This window comes from Ranitomeya imitator, chromosome 5, assembly GCF_032444005.1.
Source record: "Ranitomeya imitator isolate aRanImi1 chromosome 5, aRanImi1.pri, whole genome shotgun sequence".
In the NCBI taxonomy this organism is placed as follows: Eukaryota; Metazoa; Chordata; class Amphibia; order Anura; family Dendrobatidae; genus Ranitomeya; species Ranitomeya imitator.
The window spans coordinates 190,938,002-190,959,873 of NC_091286.1; the positions used below are offsets into that span (position 1 = coordinate 190,938,002).

The 21,872-nt window shown below is 40.4% G+C and overlaps 1 protein-coding gene across 2 annotated transcripts in view; it reads left to right on the forward strand.

Moving 5' to 3' along the window:
• The first annotated feature begins 811 nt into the window (after positions 1-811).
• Positions 812-21,872, forward strand: part of FMN2 (formin 2) — a 528,461-nt gene continuing 507,400 nt past the window's right edge. For both annotated transcript variants that reach the window (XM_069769445.1, XM_069769446.1), the window contains exon 1: positions 812-2,219. In XM_069769445.1, the coding sequence (XP_069625546.1) occupies positions 995-2,219 (1,225 nt within the window). In that variant the 5' untranslated portion in view covers positions 812-994. The remainder of the gene's footprint in view (positions 2,220-21,872) is intronic.

A 21,872-nucleotide genomic window follows, 5' to 3' on the forward strand; every position in this document is an offset into this window, starting at 1 on the left:
ACAGGTCCGATATTGATATCAAATGGATAGGTCATCAATTTCTTGTGACCAGACAACCTCTTATAGGCTCTCAGCAGTCTCTCACCTCTCCCTACAGACTCTCCTATCAGGAGTCCCATAGTAGTTTCTTCTCCTTAGTGCTTTTTATTGCCTCCCCTGGCGACCCCCTGAACTCTAGATCAGGGGTGTCAAACTGCATTCCTCAAGGGCTGCAAACAGGTCATGTTTTCAGGATTTCCTTGTACTGCACAGGTGATAATTTAATCACCTACACACATAATGATTGCAGCACCTTGTGCAATGCTAAGGAAATCTTGAAAACACGCATGGTTTGTGGCCCTCAAGGAATGCAGTTTGACACCCCTGCACTAGATGTTTCTTTATTGCCCTGTGCAGAGCTATGTTAGCATGCTAAGTATGACCTGTCACGGGGACCATCCATTATCCACATATTCACCTCACATACAGTATATACAACCAGAAAGAGAGCAGTGACAATAACACATTGTCAAATCTAATACGGATATTTTCCAGGGTTTTGCAGATCCTAGAACTGACTCTAGTCATATACTCCAGGCAGGTGCACCCTTTTCCCGAAACCTCTGTATTGACCATTGGAGATTATGTGACACAATACTGGATATTTTGGGGACATGCAGATACACTAAGTGACACTAATCAGCTTCAGAATATTAATGTTTCGTACGATACGGACTGGTGTACAATAATCTCGTTCAATTCATCCACTGATGACGTCACGATTGTTTACCACCCCAGGGAGCAGTTTGATCAGGAGCAGCTTTGGGTGGGAGTTGTCAGCAATGTGCAGCTGTGCACTGAGCATGTCTCTGCAGAGCAGCTCATTCTGCACAAAGGCAGCAGGCAGCGAATATACTGCAGACAAAGCATCCCTTGCTCTCCGTTCTTTTCCATTTAGCATCCTTCCTGCAAGCAGGGAATGTTTCATTTGTTAGAAAAGATCAGGGCTTGAGAAATGGGGAATCAGGATGGCAAGCATAAGAGAGCTCATGGCGACAGAGCTGAATCTAGGCCTGAGGATGGAGAGAATGTCAAGAGAGGAGGCAGAAAAGGCCATGGGAAATGCAATGAATCGCACAGCAAGAAAAAAAGCAAATCTGAATCCAGATCTTCTGTGTTTTCCAATTTAAGAATCAGAAAGACTCTATCCAGACCTAAGGATGGCACATGTGGATCCAGTGATGATGCCTTGGATGAGCAGCCCCCTCACACAGAGGAACTGGACAGCACCCTCTCAGTTACTACTAAAACTCCAGATCTAAGCATATCAGCAGATGAAGGAGGCCTCTCTGACACTGATGCTGACCACTTCCATGTCAACAAATCCCTGGTAGCAGCTGCCAGCAATGGGATCCAGGAAGGACAAAAGACCAGTTCAGGGTCTGACACAGATATATACAGCTACCACTCAGCCACAGAACAAGATGATCTACTCTTTGATATCCAGATGGCAATCAAAATGCAGCTCTCTCAAGAGGAATCTCAGGAAACAGATCATCTGTCATCGGTTCTCCATGGCCCCCTGTCAAGTTCTCACACATTATTTTGGGATGCAGGTGATCAGCTGACAACTACTAAAGACAAAATCTTTCCTCAGGTTCTAACATCTGAGAAGGAAGATACAGCAAGTAGTAATGGGGGAGTACAAGTACAAGGAAAGAAAAGTGTCTCCGAAGAAAGTCACCTGATTTCTGAGATAATAACAAGTGGCATTAATGGCTCTTCTTCCCAATGTGAAAGTGGGGAATTGGCTTTGTCTTTCAAGTGCACAAAGGATTCTTCTACCACTATCCATGTACAAAGGAGTAACTCATGTGGAAAAGGAGAGACAATGGACAGCACAATAATAACAATGCCACCAGGTGTTGAGGACAGAGTCTCTACCACCAGGAACAAAAGTGACAGTGGTCAGTCACAAGATGCTAACAGAGAACAAACTTCTTGGAATAGTTCTTCCAGGCAACAATTCTTTCCTAAAGGTGATGGATTGATTAAAAAGTACAGGGACAGTGGTCTAAAAAGGAAATTAAGCCAATCTGCAGACTGGACAAATGAACTGATTAAGGCCCAGAATAAAAGCAGGAAAGGAGGTATTCCAGACATAGCAGATGACAGTGGTGCCCTAAGAAAGTCTTCAAGCGTTCCAACACCTTCCTTCAGTTTATTCAATGTACTTCAAGGTGAGAGATTTATGCAATTAGCTATGATAAATGTATGTGTGTGTGTACACTTGTGAAATATATATTTGCATAGAATATGCGTACTATTTTGTAAATATTACATGCTTTACGACTAAATGTGTAACTATTGTTTAAAATGCTGTTCTCGACATTGTTGTGTTGTTTCCCAAGAGCACCACTCTCCTGCCTCATGGCTTCTGGCAATACAGTGGGCCAGTCAGTCCTTGATGATTGACAGCATGCATGCTAAAATAGCAACCCAAAATCCACTTATTTATTGCAAAGTGCCAACATGGCAATTGAACCTGGGGCTGAAGCAGACATCACAGAAGACATGCAAAATACTCACCCTTAGGGCTCGTACTCGGATGAGTCTCCCATGGCAATACCCGGCACTGCACCTGGCACAGAGGAGCGGAGCGTGTGGCTGCATGTATTGCTATGCGGCCGCACGCTCCGATCTGAGTGCCGGCAGCAGCGTCAGGTATTAACATGCGAGACTCATTCGAGTTTCGCGCAAGTGAGTATGAGCCCTTACACACACTGCGCCTCTATAAAACATATACATACACTGCCCCGTTTCAAAATACACACACACACACACTGCCCTAATGCAAAAAATTTACACACACTGCCCCTCTGCACAATATATCTACACGCATACTTACACACACACTGCCCCTCTGCACAATATATCTACACGCATACTTACACACACACTGCCCCTCTGCAAAAAATACACACACACCCTGCCCCACTGCAAAATATATTTACAGGCATACACACACACACACATACACACACACGCAGTCCCCCCTGCAAAATATGTGTATACGCACACACACTGCCCCTCTACAAAATATATACACACACAAATATATATATATATATATATAAATACACACACACGCAGTCCCTCTGAATAAAGCAGCCCCCATCCCCATACACTGCCTCTGTGATAACTGTGCCTCCTTTCACAATGATAGATTTAAAGTTCAGGTCCTCATGGAGCTCTTATCAGTGCCTGCCCTCGGTGTCTCTGCTTCTCAGCGACCCTGGCGCAGGCAGCAGTGTGATGAGGTCAGTAGTGTGATGATGTCATCACAACGCTGCACGTCGGACAGGGGGCTAACAGGTGCTCCTCCGCCCCAGTCCCAAAGCAGCACTGTTGGACATATATTAGAGTCTAAAAGATGCAAATACATTTGAACATTGGAAGTGAGCGGCGTGGTGCGGTGACAGGCCTCGCGTGCGTGCCCAGGGAGAGCGCTCCCTGTGCCCCCTCTGGCACACATGCTATAGGATCGCCACCGTGGCATATGACGAATGCATTTGAACAGATGCTGGCCAGAGCCAACAATCTAGCCCACTTCAGAGCAGCCCCTGTAAGAGCTACAGGAAAGTGTCTGGGAGCACTGCATTCCTTGTCTTGTAGGTTGGACACCTCTGATAGGCTACAGAGATGGCCAGTAATATAGGCAATAAGCAGGAAACAATATGATTAAAAATCTATGACTTCTTGAGAGCTGAGAGGATTTGTGTAATGTATTGTGTAATGTAAAGCTGCTTGTTGTTTCAAGCACTTTGCAATTTTAATTATTTATAATGTCAAGAATAAGTAGTATAGTACTTATCGATGAAGTAACTTGTATTTTGCCACCAGTCACTTAAAATGTTTTGTCTGCAGCTATAAAAGTCATTTACAAAGTGTGTGTGCGCGCGCATGTGTGTGTGTGTGCATGCTTGTCTGTGCATGCATGTGTGCATGCGTGTGTTTGTGTGTGCATGCGTGTGTGCATGCGTGTGTACATGCTTGTGTGTGTGTATGCAGGATGCACAGATCATGTGTTTCTTGTAAATAAATAATTACAATGAAAAATAATTATATTGTGAATAGTAGAAAGCAAAGATGTTCTAAAATGAATACAAATAGTTAAATAAATACATGAAAGATAAAAATTATATAACAAAGAAAACAAAAATATAAAATAAATAAAAGGCCACCCTCCCACCAAAAAAGATACATAGTTCATACCCACAATGGTTCCTGACCCTATCTTTTGAATTAAAGTCTGTAATGAGGCTGTGCAAAAGTCATTGTGAAGGGGGGTGTAGGGTCAAGTGTGACCTCTTTTGATTGTTGATTCTAACTGCTGTTGTGCATAGAGGGATCACCTGTCATTGTAATTCTGCTTTAACTGTAAGGCTGTGTGCACACGTAGCCGATTTTTCACTTTTTTTCGCGTTTTTTGGCTATAAAAAACGCATACATTATGCATCCCATCATTTAGAATGCATTTCGCAATTTTTGTGCCCATGATGCGTTTTTTTCTGCAAAAAAAACACATTGCCGTAAAAAACATGTTCATTAATTTTGCGGATTTTTTGCAGATTTCCCACTATATTATTGCATTGGGAACCTCTGGAAAAATCCGCAAAAAAACGCACCAAAAACATGGTAAAACACGCAAAAACCGCATGCGGATTTCTTGCAGAAAATGTCAAGTTTTGCTCAGGAACTTTCTGCAAGAAATCCTGAACGTGTGCACATAGCCTAAAACCTTCCATAAAGGACAGGAAATACAAAATTAAACAAGCCCCAGTGGTCAGTGTGTGCGAACTGCAAGATTATTAACTTTATCTTTGTAATAAAGATCATAAAATGAAAAAAAAAAAAAACATTGCCATCATTTAAAAAAAATAGATGCAAAACAAAAATCTGATTTAAAAATAGGTCATTTTCTGAGAAAAGCTTCCTTTTAAGACATCTTGTGCGACACATTCCATTTAAAGGGATCCTGTCATCTAAAAATGAGGATACTAGGCATGGCAATATGATCCAGGTAGACTTCAAGGAAGCAATGTGAAAGGTTTATTTAACCCCTTAATAACAGAGCCAATTTGGTACTTAATGACCGTGCCAATTTTTACAATTCTGACCACTGTCACTTTATCAGTTTATAGCTCTGAAACACTTCAACAGATTCTGTGATAGTTTTTCCGTGACATATTGTACTTCATATTAGTGGTAAAATTTCTACGATATGACTTGCATTTGTTTATGAAAAAAATTGAAATTTGGCAAAAATTTTGAAAATATCTCTGGAACGCTTCAGCATTACTGCACTAGAAATATGAAAAAACTGAGAATGCAGTTCAATTTTCATGTTTCATGTTTGCATGTTTTGGCACCGCAGTGTGCTGCTTTATTTATTTAAGAGTATATGAGTTGGTGATTCTAGGTTCAGCACCTGTTCACACTTAGTCTATGATTGGATGTGACGGTCAGTTTTTTAAAATTTGTATTCACTAGCCTTCTGACTGAGCACTCCGCCTCTTAGCCACAAGTGTTTTAATCCCACCAGGTCCATTACCCCACAGAGAGAGAGAAATTTAGTCTCAGAAGAGGTTTCACATGTACCCATTCAGATGAAGACGTTTATTCTCAGCGAGGAAAGGAAAGTGTAGGACCTGGTATACGAGAGATGCCCTAATGTGGCTACCAGGTGCACATGAATTGGCCAATTTATGCGCTAAACGCTCTCATTTTTTCATATTTCCAGTGCAGTAATGCAGTTCAATTTTCATGTTTCATGTGTGCATGTTTTAGCGCCGCAGTGTGCTGCCTTATTTATTTGACTGTATATGAGCCAAAACCTCAACTATAACACCAAACCATAACCTTAACCCTAGCCCCAACCATAACCCTAGCTATAACCCGAATTATAACCCCAACCTTAACCCTAGCCTTAACCGTAACCCTAATGGAAAAAAATACATTTTATTATTTCTACCTAAGGGGTGGTGATAAAGGGGGGTTTGCTTTACCATTCTTTTATTTTGATCACTGTGATAGACCCTATCACAGTGGTCAAAATGAACTAATAGGTGAAATATCCTATTCCAGCCGGGTGCAAGTCAGGAGATCTTGGTGGGTGCACTGTGCATGCACCCGTTATTTTCTTCCCGGAAGAAGACGACGACGGCCGAGGGACAGGACTGGGGGATGCAGGAGGGTCCAGGGACACTAGCGGTACAGGGCAGGCTCGAGGGACCCCATTTCTCTCTCCTCTGATGTGCTAGATCATATAAAAGGAGAAATTAAATGGGAAATCTGACTTTTTTTTGCAGTCGCCGTTATTCCGTTAATAACGGTGATCGCAACACTGGGTTCAGTAAAAACTGACCCGAATCATGTTCTCCAGGGTCTCAGCTACCCCCATTAGTCGAGACCTGGAGAATTTCAGATGCTGGGGGGCGCTATAACATTATTTCTCAGTGCCGTTAAAAAATAAGTATCACCGGTCATTAAAGGGTTAACAAAAAGCTTCTCTTTTTAATGCAGCACCAGCATCTTCATTGTGATATTGACATTTCCTTTTTAAGTTTAATCCTACATTAATCCTCTCCCCATGTGGTGGATACTGGCTATATTACAAGGCCGGTATCTGTGTTTAACAACTGAGTTCTGGCCGCCGCTGTCAACCATATAAACTCTGCTGTCAATCTATGCCAGTGGCGTTTAAATAGAATACACACTGGCTTCAATCAGCTCCACGTGACATGATTGTGGGACACTGATGAATTACCATAGCAGCCAAGGGCCTGCTGCCATCTTGGTACTTCTGTGAACCTCAGTCACAGGCTAAGCTTCATAGGAGACTGGGATACGCTATATGCTGCAATACAGTAGTACAGTAGTATTGTAATAAATAGTATAAGCAATCAAATGATTGCAAATTCAAGTACTTTGAAAAGCCTAAAAAATAAAGTGAGAAAAAAGTTTTCAATCATATTTTAAAAAATTTCAAAAAATCTGAAAATTCAAATGAACTCCTTTTCCTCCCATCTAAGTGAAATAAATTTAGTAATTAAATATATTTAGTATTGCCTTATCTGTAAAAGACTGTTCTTTCAAAATATTAAAGTCATTAACCTAATCAGTAAATGCTTTTACAATAAAAAAAAATAGTAAAATGGCCCTGAGGATTAAGTAATAGGAACCCCCGGTGGGCAAAAATGCAGTGGATGTCAACTGTATATAATGACAGACTCAGTGCTGAATCAAGTAAGATAGGTTCTAGCACAGATGGTGGCTTTTTAACCCCCTAGATACCACTGTTAATCGCAACAGTGGCATCTAGTTGGTTAATAAGGGGAGAGGGTGCCCCCTTGAAATCTCTTAGGACCCGACGCGAGTCGTGAGGTATGATGGCCTGTTAGGTCCTGCCATAAGAAAAATCTCATAGTGTGTTTTAGTGTAAAAAAGAAAAAAAGTTAAAAAGTTATAACTTTCAGAATATGGTAATGAAAAAACAAAATATATTTTGTAAAATATGTTTTTAATGTGCAAAAGTAGCATAACAAACCTAAATTAATTTGGTATCACTGTAATCATACTAACTTAAGACGAAAGCCGTCTAACCACTTTTACCACACAGTGACTGGCGTAAAAAATGAATAAGAGAATAGCACAATTACAGGGTTTTGTTCATTCTATGTCCAAAAAATGAGAATGAAAAGTGATCATTATGTATATAAGAATGGTACCAATAAAAACATCAGCTCATCATGCAAAAGAAAACAATCCTTCAATGAGCTCTGTCTGGCACTAAATAAAAAAGACATAGCTCTCAGAATATGGCAACGAAAAAAACATTCTGGATAAAAAAATATTCTTAAAGGGAACCTGTCAGCAGGATTGTACACAGTAACATACAGACAGTATGATTAATACTGATAAAATGATAACTTGGTTGATGAAATCTGTCTTGTGGTTGTTGCTTAATCATTATTTTCAGTTTTGTGTTAATGACATGCTCGTGCTTTGGGGCGGCCAGTGGGGGAAAGGGTCTTCATGTGGTGCTCTGATTAGGTATTCATAATGCAGACTGCTGACAGATCACTGATCCCTCACTGACCTGCCCCCTAGTTTGCATAATAAATACCTGTACATACTGAAGAAAAACAGTTGTACCAAATAATGAACATGGAAAATAAAACAAAACGCTGGAATTGAACTGGTTTTGCAACTTAACTGTACTTGTAGATTGGATTTGGTACATAAAAAGTATAAAAATTTTCTTGAAAAATATGAAAATTTGAGCCCTTCTAACATCCTAACAAAAAACGAATGATGTTTGAAAAATGATGCTCATATAAAGTAGATATATTGAAAATGTTGATTATTAACTAATTTGTGGGGTATGACAATCTGAGAACTTCAATTTTTTCTACATTTTCATCAAATTTCAGATAAAAAACAACAAAAACATTTCAAACTAAATTTACCACTAACATAAAGTACAATGTGTTATGAAAAAACAATCTGAGAATCAGTGAGATATGTTGAAGTGCTCTAGAGTTATTACCACATAAAGTGACTCATGTCAGATTTGAAAAATTGCTTGGTTTATTGGGGTATTGAAGGGTTATCTGATATCAGGCACAGTCAAATGCTAATGTATATCCTTTGTCAGGTAGTGTCCACATATAAATCAAGGTTTTATTGTCCATCTTGAAAGATCACGTCTTGTGGAAAAAACTTGGCACTCAGAGAGAAAAGTGACAAAAACAAAATGTTCCATTTATTGCATCCAGAATTAGCATTAAACGTTTTCGGTTCACATCCGGACCTTCATCAGAACTCGTGATAACTATAATGTATAACATATGAAGAGAAACAAAAAAATAACAAATGTCAGAAGATGCATAAAAGGAATCAATATACGACATACAATAAATAGTATTAAATACATACTGTAGGTCATAGGTGGAATAAAGAAATCCGCCAGCAGTGTCTAAGGTGAAGGAGGTTACAACGGAAACCATTATAGGAAAGGAGCTGGTCATTAAATCAAAATCCGTAAGTAGAGACATGAACGAGGCTATAAGGAAAAAGCTGGAAATAAGTATGGAAAAGCATAGATAATGTTCAGGGCACTAAAGTAAAAGGATATCATATAGAAGTGCCTGGAAGAGGAAGTCCAAAGACACCTTATATGAGAAGACTGGGTTTTATGTCTTGTTATGGATCTCCTGTTGGATAATCAGGAAGGCGCGTGTGCATCCGCATGGGACGCGGTATCCCATGTGGATACATACGCGCCTTCCTGATTATACATATTAGCCTACTAGATTGATCGAAACTACCATCTCTACCATTACTCATTTGCTGCTGACACATCCGGGTTACTACCATAAGTGTCCGCAAGAAACTCTCAGTACAATAGCCTGTAACTGATGAAGGCCATAGTGACCAAAATGTTTTGCTGTACTACAACACTGGACTGAATTAAAGTTCTTCCTCACAACATTAAGTTGAGTGCCGGGTTTACATTATAATACTAATCCAATGATAACCTATAATAGGTACACATCTATGGTGTTAGTCAACACATAGGTATAATGAAAACTGCTAGCAAATAAGTCCCTCCAAAATAGGTTGTGGCACCACAGGATCAACAAAGATTAAATAGCACGAATGTAACTAGCAAGATTATATGGAACCAGATGAAATCAAAATCAAAGTCAAGGTACCGTGCCCCCAAATATGGCAAAACAAGAGCTGACTATATAGACAATAGTCAGCTGACTCAAAACCCTTATCATTCCAAAGATGTTGGCTTAAAGGGACACTGTCACCTGAATTTGGAGGGAACAATCTTCAGCCATGGAGGCGGGGTTTTGGGGTTTTTTATTCACCCTTTCCTTACCCGCTGGCTGCATGCTGGCTGCAATATTGGATTGAAGTTCATTCTCTGTCCTCCGTAGTACATGCCTGCACATGGCTTGGTAAGGAAAGGGTGAATCAAAAACCCAAAACCCCCGCCTCCATGGCTGAAGATTGTTCCCTCCAAATTCAGGTGACAGTGTCCCTTTATCCATGTATAAGCAAGGCGAATGCCATAAACAGAAGTAATTACATGTGGAGAGTAGTTCTCTTGGCGTCCTCTCACCCTGACACGTGTTCTGCCGCCATCTTCTTCCAGGGGGGGATCGAGAGAGTTCCAGGAATTAGGTGTATAGTAAAATGGGAAAACTGTGTTTAGTGTTTTATTTCATTAAAATACTTTATTCTGGTTGTGTCTTTATTTAACATGTAACAACTATAGGATTAGTAATGGATAAGTGTCTTATTGACACCTCTCCATTACTAAGCCGTGGGCTTGATGTCAACTTACAATACAAGGTGACTTCAACCCCACAACTATTACCCCACTTGCCACCGCTACAGGTCAAGTGGGAAGAGCAAGGCTAACTGCCGGAATTGGCGCATCTTAGACATGCACCTTTTCTGGGGTGGCTGAGTGCTGATGTTTTAGCCGGGGGGAGCAATATCCATGGCCACTTCCTAGGCTAGTAATAGAATAGCCTTTGCTGGTTATTAATTAGGTGGGACCCCTCGTCATTTTTTTGGGGTTCCCCCATTTTAATAGCCAGTAAAGGCTAAGTATACAGCTGTGAGCTGATATTAATAGCCTGGTAAGCTCCATGGGTATTACCCCCTTGCCAGGTTATAAACATCTGCTCCCAGTCACTGGCTTTCCCTCTGCTGGTTTTGAAACTTGTGCTGGAGCCAGGGCCGGACTGGCCATCTGGCAATTCTGGCAAATGCCAGAAGGGCCTATCTGGTTGTGGGCTGCCTCGTCTGCTACTTGGTAACAGAATCGGTGTTAAGAGTTGTGATGGAGCATAAAGTCACTGACTTTGTCACTTACCCCAGCAGGCCACAGGTATCATTATAAATATTGGTCTTGTAGTAAATCTTGCTTTCCTCCATCCAGGGTAATATTAGTAATATATCCCATCTAGTTCTTGGGGATGGGGACAGAATGGGCCTGTATGATTTCAAATGCAAGGGCTGAATTTCAGCCCCAGTCCGTACCTGCCCACGCAATTTTTTCCCGTAAAATAATCTTTTATTAATTACATACATATCCCCTAATTTGCACACACACACACACACACTACTAATTGTAATGGTCGCTTACATCCACATAACTACCTATTCTTCATCTATTCACTGTATGTAAACCATGTCTTCTATCCTGTCGGCTCCTGCAGTAATTTTACAGAAACCGCCAAATGAATTACCAGGTCATTTGGATGTTTGGGGTTGTCATTATGATTTAAAAAGAGAAGGCACAGTATTTTGACAACAAATGGCTTCACCCAACCACTAACCATGAGTGGAGAAAAAGTTTTAGTGTTATCATTCATATTCTCTGAAAAAAGGCCAAGAAAGCAAAAATTCTGCGCAGTGTATATATACATGACAGGACAAGTAGTACTGTGCAGTGTATATATACAGGACAGGAGGAGTGGTACTGTGCAGTGTATATATACAGGACCGGAGGAGTGGTACTGTGAAGTGTATATATACAGGACAGAAGAGGTTGTACTATGCAGTGTATATATACAAGACAGGACTTATACATGTATACACAGCAGTATCACTTATATATTTTATATACAGCAGTCTATATACATTATGTAGGTGCAACTGCTGTATATACATAAAAAAAGTTTTCATCTTGATACTCACCCAGGTCCCTGAGATGAGTGGAGGATGAAGAGATGAGGTGGGTCCACTGTCCAGCGTCGGCGGTGAAGACCAGAGGATCCTGCTGGAGTTGGTGAGTGTTCTGTGATGCCAGTACAGGCATGCCAGTGTCAGACATAGAAAGATAAAGGCGCCCTATGGTGGCGGCCTTTTCAAGTTTCTAACTTGGCCTTAACTCAGATGTGTGCGTGCACATAGGGCCTTCACTCAGATGTTTTAAAGGGACGGCGGCCCACTTTGTGGTGGAGACCTGCCGGCCCATTGGGCATCTGCCCACCTTGGCAGATGCCCAATCTGGGCCTGGCCACCATTCTTTTATATAAGCAATACTGGAAACAATATACTTGAATACTTGAATCACTATGTACAGACACAGGCAGCACCTTATTATCCCCTTAGTGACCGAGCCAATTTTCACCTTAATGACAGAGCTAATTTTTACAATTCTGACCACTCTCACTTTATGAGGTTATAGCTCTGGGACACTTCAATAGATCCCGAGATAGTTTTTTTGTGACATATTGTACTTCAGGTTAGTGGTAAAATTTCTTCGATATGACTTACGTTTATTTATAAAAAGAAAGGAAATTTGGCAAAAATGTTTAAAATTTTGCAATTTTCAAACTTTTAATTTTTGTACCCTTAAATCAGAGAGTCCTGTCACACACAATAGTTAATAACTAACATTTCAACTTTACATCAGCACAATTTTGGAAACAATTTTTTTGTTAGGACGTATAAGGGTTAAAAGATGACCAACAATTTCTCATTTTTCCAACAAAATTTACAAAACCATTTTTTTAGGGACCACCTCACATTTTAGGTGAGTTTGTGGGGTCAATGTGAGAGAAAATACCAAAAGTGACACTATTCTAAAAGCTGCACCCCTCAAGGTGCTCAAAACCACATTCAAGAAGTTTATTAACCCTTCAGGGGCTTCATGAGAACTAAAGCAATGTGGAAGGAAAAAATTAACATTTTACTTTTTTCACAAAAAATTTACTTTAGACCCAAACTTTTTTATTTTCACAAGGGTAAAAGGAGAAAATGGACCACAAAATTTGTTGTGCAATTTCTCCTGAGTACACCAATACCCCTATGTGGGGGAAACCCACTGTTTGGGTGCATGGCAAGACTCAGAAGGGAAGGAGCACCGTTTGACTTTTTGAATGCAAAATTGACTGGAATCAATGGTGGGTACCATGTCGAATTTGGAGACCCCCTGATGTAGCTAAACAGTGGAAATCCCCCCATAAATAACTCCAACCCTAACACAGCCCTAACCCCAACCCTAACCCCAACACACCCCTAACCCTAATCCCAACCCTAATCATAATCACAACCCTAACCATAACCCTAAACACAACCCTAACCTCAACACCACCCTAACCCAACACCACAACCGTCACCCCTACCCTAACCCCAACACAACCCTAACCCAACACAACCCTAACCCAAACACTAATCCTAACCCTAGCCCCAACCCTAACCTTGGCCCAATTCTAACCCTAGCCCCAACCCAAACCCTAGCTCAATCCCTAGCCCCAACCTTAACCCTAGCCCAGCTCTAACCCAAGCTCTAACCCCAACTCTAGCCCCAACCCCAACCCTAACCCTAGCCCCAACCCTAACCCTAATGGAAAAATTGAAAAAATACATTTTTTATTTTATTATTTTTACCTAAGAGGATGATAAAAGGGGGTTTGATTTACTATTTTTTTTATTTTGTTCACTGTGATAGGGTCTAATACAGTGATCAAAATGAACCAATAGGAAAAATCTCCTATTATTTCCGAGTAGCGGCTGGCAGATCTCTGCGGGCGCACTACGCTTGCGCCAACCATTTTCTTCCGGGAAGATGATGTGGAGGGCCGGGCGATGGAGTTGGAGGGGGTATGGTAGAGGTACCGGCAGGGGAGTTCAGGGGATCAATTTCTCTCTCCTCTGGTATGCTAGATCATATCAGAGGAAAGAGAAATGAGTGGTATTCTCATGAAAGAATAATAATAATAATTTTATTTTTATTGCACCAACATATTCCACACCGCTTCACAAATTATAAAGGGGATTTATACAGACAATAGACATTTGAAGACACCAAATAGCACAGTGAGTTCAAAAATACTCTGTTATAAAAATAAATCACATTAATAAGCAAGTGCTAGTCAAAAGATAGAAAAAAACAGGGTATTTAGTTGATACTTTTTTTGCAAAAAATGTATACTAAGCTGCTCCACCAATCGTCAAGGTATACCCATATAGAGCAGTCCTAACTAATGTATATAATCCCTATCTGATGTATTTAAAAACCTGATCATCTGTATAGTACTTGTATAAGCAGGGTTCAGAGAGAAAATATCCATGTAGAACATGCAGGATGGAACAGCTTTAGTGCAAATGACCCACAAAGGAGTGGTGGACTCCCCAGTCTTGTAGAAACAAGAGAACAATTATGGAACCAGAAACACATGGGCTACTTGCACATTGAACAAGTCTGTAGGAACATGTTCACACAACACCAAGAAACTTGAAGACACCAAAGAGCACAGTGAGGTCAAAAATACTCTGTATCACAGTAATAAGCAAGTGCTATTCAAAAGATGGAAAAAAAAACAGGGTATTTAGTTGATACGTTTAGACAATAGACATTACAGCATAGCAAAAATCAGTTGAAAATAGATACCAAGAGGAATGAGGGCCCTGCTCGCAAGCTTACAAACTATGAGGAAAAAGGGGAGACATGAGAGGTGGATGGTAACAATTGCTTTTGTTGTTCCGACCAGCCATAGTGTAAGGATCAGGTATTCATGTAAAGCTACATGAACCAGTTAACAGCCTAAGTATGTAACAGTACAGACACAGAGGGCTATTAACTGCATAAAGTGTATGAGAACATGATGCGAGGAACCTGATTATGGTTTAAGTTTTTTGAATAGGCCACACAGGGATAGTTAGGTTAATGCGTTGAGGCGGCAGGCCAGTCTGAACAAATGCGTTTTTTGGGCACGCTTAAAACTGTGGGGATTGGGGATTAATCGTATTAACCTGGGTAGTGCATTCCACACAATTGGCAAAGCACGTGAAAAGTCTTGGAGACGGGAGTGAGAGGTTCTGATTATTGAGGATGTTAACCTCAGGTCATTACAATCAAAAGAACCAAAAGAGTCTGCACCACTTAAACACCTGCAGTGCTGCCGTCCATATCCCTATGTGAGCCGTAGCCGGCAGACGACCTGAAGCCTTTGGGTGCTCATCCAGAGCCACAACAGTCCTCCAATATCAAATATAAACAAAGGAATGGCACTCACCAGGCTAGTTTTTCAAACTTTATTGCAGCATCTTCTGCGGGAGAATGGGAACAGGGGTGCGTGAATGACGACGATCGTTTCGTGCAAGTGTGCTTCAACGGGTCACACAAGCAAAGGGAAATGACAGGGGATTAAAAACCTCTGTGAAGGTAAGCTTCTCCCCCCCAATTTCCCTATTACACAAGACAAAACAATGAATTTCTCAAATAACCAGACATTTAAAAGAGTATTATAACATAGCAACATAGTAACATAGTTAGTAAGGCCGAAAAAAGACATTTGTCCATCCAGTTCAGCCTATATTCCATCATAATAAATCCCCAGATCTACGTCCTTCTATAGTAACATAGTTAGTAAGGCCGAAAAAAGACATTTGTCCACCCATTGTTTTGTCTTGTGTAATAGGGAAATTGGGGGGAGGAGCTTAACTTCACACAGGTTTTTAATCCCCTGTCATTTCCCTTTGCTTGTGTGACCCATTGAAGCAAACTTGCGTGAAACGATTGTCATCATTCACGCACCCCTGTTCCCATTCTAACGCAGAAGATGCTGCAATAAAGTTTGAAAAACTAGCCTGGTGAGTGCCATTAATTTGTCTATATTTGATATTGGAGAAATGAGTGGTATATCAGACTTTTTTCTTTTTGCGATAGCCGTTATTTGGTGAATAACAGAGATCACAAGGCTGGGGACAGTAAAAACCAACCCGAATCATGTTCTCTGGGGTCTCAGCTACCCTCGTAGCCGAGAACCCGAAGATTTTCTGACGCTGGGGGACACTATACCCTTATTTCTCAGGGCCATTAAAAAGTGCTACTGAGCAATAAGGCCCCTTAACTGCCACCGTTAAAAGGCATATTGGCAGTCATTAAGGGGTTAATTTAACAATCTACCCAGTTCATTGTTATATACAGTACAGAGCAAAAGTTTGGACACACCTTCTCATTTAAAGATTTTTCTGTATTTTCATGACTATGAAAATTGTAAATTCACACTGAAGGCATCAAAACTATGAATTAACATATGTGGAATTATATACTTAACAAAAAAGTGTGAAACAACTGAAAATATGTCTTAAATTCTAGGTTCTTCAAAGTAGCCACCTTTTGCTTTGATGACTGCTTTGCACACTCTTGGCATTCTCTTGATGAGCTTCAAGAGGTAGTCACCAGAAATGGTTTTCACTTCACAGGTGTGCCCTGTCAGGTTTAATAAGTGGGATTTCTTGCCTTATAAATGGGGTTGGGACCATCAGTTGTGTTGTGCAGAAGTCTGGTGGATACACAGCTGATAGTCCTACTGAATAGACTGTTAGAATTTGTATTATGGCAAGAAAAAAGCAGCTAGGTAAAGAAAACGAGAGGTCATCATTACTTTAAGAAATGAAGGTCAGTCAGTCTGAAAAATTGGTAAAACTTTGAAAGTGTCCCCAAGTGCAGTTGAAAAAACCATCAAGTACTACATAGAAACTGGCTCACATGAGGACCGCCCCAGGAAAGGAAGACCAAGAATCACCTCTGCTTCTGAGGATAAGTTTATCCGAGTCACCAGCCTCAGAAATCGCAGGTTACCAGCAGCTCAGATTAGAGACCAGGTCAATGCCACACAGAGTTCTAGCAGCAGACACATCTCTACAACAACTGTTAAGAGGAGACTTTGTGCAGCAGGCTTTCATGGTAAAATAGCTGCTAGGAAACCACTGCTAAGGACAGGCAACAAGCAGAAGAGACTTGTGTGGGCTAAAGAACCCAAGGAATGGACATTAGACCAGTGGAAATCTGTGCTTTGGTCTGATGAATTCAAATTTGAGATCTTTGGTCCCAACCACCGTGTCTTTTTGCGATGCAGAAAAGGTGAACGGATGGACTCTACATGCCTGGTTCCCACCGTGAAGCATAGAGGAGGAGGTGTGATGGTGTGGGGGTGCTTTGATGGTGACACTGTTGGTGATTTATTCAAAATTGAAGGCATACTGAACCAGCATGGTTACCACAGCATCTTGCAGCGGCATGCTATTCCATCCGGTTTGTGTTTAGTTGGACCATCATTTATTTTTCAACAGGACAATGACCCCAAACACACCTCCAGGCTGTGTAAGGGCTATTTGACCAAGAAGGAGAGTGATGGGTTGCTACGCCAGATGACCTGGCCTCCACAGTCACCAGATCTGAACCCAATCAAGATGGTTTTGGGTGAGTTGGACCGCAGAGTGAAGGCAAAAGGGCCAACAAGTGCTCAGCATCTCTGGGAACTCCTTCAAGATTGTTGGAAGACCATTCCCTGAAGCTCATCAAGAGAATGCCAGGAGTGTGCAAAGCAATCCTCAAAGCAAAAGGTGGCTACTTTGAAGAACCTAGAATATAAGACATAATTTCAGTTGTTTCACAAAAAGTTAAGTATATAATTCCACATGTGTTAATTCATAGTTTTGATGCCTTCAGTGTGAATGTACAATTTTCATAGTCATGAAAATACAGAAAAATCTTTAAATGAGAAAGTGTGTCCAAACTTTCGGTCTGTACTGTACATAAAGAAACATGTTTTGTAAATGTCTTGAAAAAAATGAGAAATTGCTACTCAACTTTTAATCCTTCTAACATTTTAACAAAATAAAATGAAATTTGTAAATTTATGTTGCTGTATAGTAGACCTAGGAAATGTTATTTATTAATTATTTTGTACAGCATGACTTTAACTGTTTTAAGAGCATAAAATGTAAAGATTTTAAATTGTGAATTTAGTCAAAATGCTGATACTTTCACAAACAAACTAAAAAAAATCAACCTAAATTTCCACAAACATAAAGTACAAAGTAACATAGTAACATAGTAACATAGTTAGTAAGGCCGAAAAAAGACATTTGTCCATCCAGTTCAGCCTATATTCCATCATAATAAATACCCAGATCTACGTCCTTCTACAGAACCTAATAATTGTATGATACAATATTGTTCTGCTCCAGGAAGACATCCAGGCCTCTCTTGAACCCCTCGACTGAGTTCGCCATCACCACCTCCTCAGGCAAGCAATTCCAGATTCTCACTGCCCTAACAGTAAAGAATCCTCTTCTATGTTGGTGGAAAAACCTTCTCTCCTCCACACGCAAAGAATGCCCCCTTGTGCCCGTCACCTTCCTTGGTATAAACAGATCCTCAGCGAGATATTTGTATTGTCCCCTTATATACTTATACATGGTTATTAGATCGCCCCTCAGTCGTCTTTTTTCTAGACTAAATAATCCTAATTTCGCTAATCTATCTGGGTATTGTAGTTCTCCCATCCCCTTTATTAATTTTGTTGCCCTCCTTTGTACTCTCTCTAGTTCCATTATATCCTTCCTGAGCACCGGTGCCCAAAACTGGACACAGTACTCCATGTGCGGTCTAACTAGGGATTTGTACAGAGGCAGTATAATGCTCTCATCATGTGTATCCAGACCTCTTTTAATGCACCCCATGATCCTGTTTGCCTTGGCAGCTGCTGCCTGGCACTGGCTGCTCCAGGTAAGTTTATCATTAACTAGGATCCCCAAGTCCTTCTCCCTGTCAGATTTACCCAGTGGTTTCCCGTTCAGTGTGTAATGGTGATATTGATTCCCTCTTCCCATGTGTATAACCTTACATTTATCATTGTTAAACCTCATCTGCCACCTTTCAGCCCAAGTTTCCAACTTATCCAGATCCATCTGTAGCAGAATACTATCTTCTCTTGTATTAACTGCTTTACATAGTTTTGTATCATCTGCAAATATCGATATTTTACTGTGTAAACCTTCTACCAGATCATTAATGAATATGTTGAAGAGAACAGGTCCCAATACTGACTCCTGCGGTACCCCACTGGTCACAGCGACCCAGTTAGAGACTATACCATTTATAACCACCCTCTGCTTTCTATCACTAAGCCAGTTACTAACCCATTTACACACATTTTCCCCCATACCAAGCATTCTCATTTTGTGTACCAACCTCTTGTGCGGCACGGTATCAAACGCTTTGGAAAAATCGAGATATACCACGTCCAATGACTCACCTTGGTCCAGTCTATAGCTTACCTCTTCATAAAAACTGATTAGATTGGTTTGACAGGAGCGATTTCTCATAAACCCATGCTGATATGGAGTTAAACAGTTATTCTCATTGAGATAATCCAGAATAACATCCCTCAGAAACCCTTCAAATATTTTACCAACAATAGAGGTTAGACTTACTGGCCTATAATTTCCAGGTTCACTTTTAGAGCCCTTTTTGAATATTGGCACCACATTTGCTATGCGCCAGTCCTGCGGAACAGACCCTGTCGCTATAGAGTCACTAAAAATAAGAAATAATGGTTTATCTATTACATTACTTAGTTCTCTTAGTACTCGTGGGTGTATGCCATCCGGACCCGGAGATTTATCTATTTTAATCTTATTTAGCCGGTTTCGCACCTCTTCTTGGGTTAGATTGGTGACCCTTAATATAGGGTTTTCATTGTTTCTTGGGATTTCATTTCATTTTCCACCGTGAATACCGTGGAGAAGAAGGTGTTTAATATGTTAGCTTTTTCCTCGTCATCTACAACCATTCTTTCCTCACTATTTTTTAAGGGGCCTACATTTTCAGTTTTTATTCTTTTACTATTGATATAGTTGAAGAACAGTTTGGGATTAGTTTTACTCTCCTTAGCAATGTGCTTCTCTGTTTCCTTTTTGGCAGCTTTAATTAGTTTTTTAGATAAAATATTTTTCTCCCTATAGTTTTTTAGAGCTTCAATGGTGCCATCCTGCTTTAGTAGTGCAAATGCTTTCTTTTTACTGTTAATTGCCTGTCTTACTTCTTTGTTTAGCCACATTGGGTTTTTCCTATTTCTAGTCCTTTTATTCCCACAAGGTATAAACCGCTTACACTGCCTATTTAGGATGTTCTTAAACATTTCCCATTTATTATCTGTATTCTCATTTCTGAGGATATTGTCCCAGTCTACCAGATTAAGGGCATCTCTAAGCTGTTCAAACTTTGCCTTCCTAAAGTTCAATGTTTTTGTGACTCCCTGACAAGTCCCCCTAGTGAAAGACAGGTGAAACTGCACAATATTGTGGTCGCTATTTCCTAAATGCCCAACCACCTGCAGATTTGTTATTCTGTCAGGTCTATTAGATAGTATTAGGTCTAAAAGTGCTGCTCCTCTGGTTGGATTCTGCACCAATTGTGAAAGATAATTTTTCTTGGTTATTAGCAGAAACCTGTTGCCTTTATGGGTTTCACAGGTTTCTGTTTCCCAGTTAATATCCGGGTAGTTAAAGTCCCCCATAACCAGGACCTCATTATGGGTTGCAGCTTCATCTATCTGCTTTAGAAGTAGACTTTCCATGCTTTCTGTTATATTTGGGGGTTTGTAACAGACCCCAATGAGAATTTTGTTACCATTTTTCCCTCCATGAATTTCAACCCATATTGACTCGACATCCTCATTCCCTTCGCTAATATCCTCCCTTAAAGTGGATTTTAGACAAGACTTTACATAGAGACAAACCCCTCCTCCTCTCCGATTTTTACGATCCTTTCTAAACAGACTGTAACCCTGTAAGTTAACTGCCCAGTCATAGCTTTCATCTAACCATGTCTCGGTTATTCCCACTATGTCAAAGTTACCTGTAGATATTTCAGCTTCTAGTTCTTCCATCTTGTTTGTCAGGCTTCTGGCGTTTGCGAGCATGCAGTTTAGAGGATTTTGTTTTGTTCCAATCTCCTCACTGTGGATTGTTTTAGAAATGTTCTTACCTCCCTTCTGAGTATGTTTTCCTGGGTCGTCTTTGTTCGAGTCTAATGTTTTTCTTCCCGTCCCCTCTTCTTCTAGTTTATGTCAGTGTCAGTGTTATGTCTAGTGTCATGAATAAAACATTCACAGAATCACTGGGATACTTTGAAGCATTCCATAGTTATTGCCACATGAATTGGTCAGATTTTAAAAATTCTGCCTCGTAATTAAGGTCAAAATTGGCTGTCAGCAAGGGTTTAGATCAATATTTAAAAAAGCAAGAATACCATGGATTGCTCTAATTCCAAATAACCAATAACAATAACAATGACATCAGCAAACTGATACTATCAGGATAGGAAGGTTGATGGGTAGTGGTTCACATATTAACAACACCACCCATACTTCGTCCCAGAATCGTGCCCAGAATCCCATGAAGTGATCCAATTCTGAGGCTAGCCTCGCTCTTTGTAAAGTAAAATTGTAAAATAATAGTGTGTTGGAGTGTTCCCGCTTCGATGACAAAAAATAACAGTGGCTGTTGCCAAGCCCAAGCGAGTGGAAAGTTGTGTGTCAAATACATTGCTAATGCTGTAACAAAGTATTTAAAAATACTTAAAAAAAACATTTCTGGCACCATTCCTCAGCGTCCATTTCATTAAAGGTATGGATCCCATGCCAGTCCAACGTCATTAACTGAATCAAAAGTAGGCCAAAATGGGAATTCTGAAAAAGCAGAAACATGACAGTATTAAGAATGGAGGAAATTTCTTATATTTACTGTCGCATGCTTTGTCCTAACAGAGAAGCTGTGAAGAACTGAAAAAGATATCAGACATATTTGTACTCACATGACACTGAAACAACAAATATAATCGAGAAGAAAAGGATTTGTAACACAGAAACTGAAACACTAAAAAGGTTCGGATCGCAGCGGCCAGTAAGCGATGTAGGTGCCGGAAGTGAGCTCCATTCCTCAGAACAGAACCACATACATTATCCTCTTTCTGACATGTGACGTAATATTCCGTCCATGTG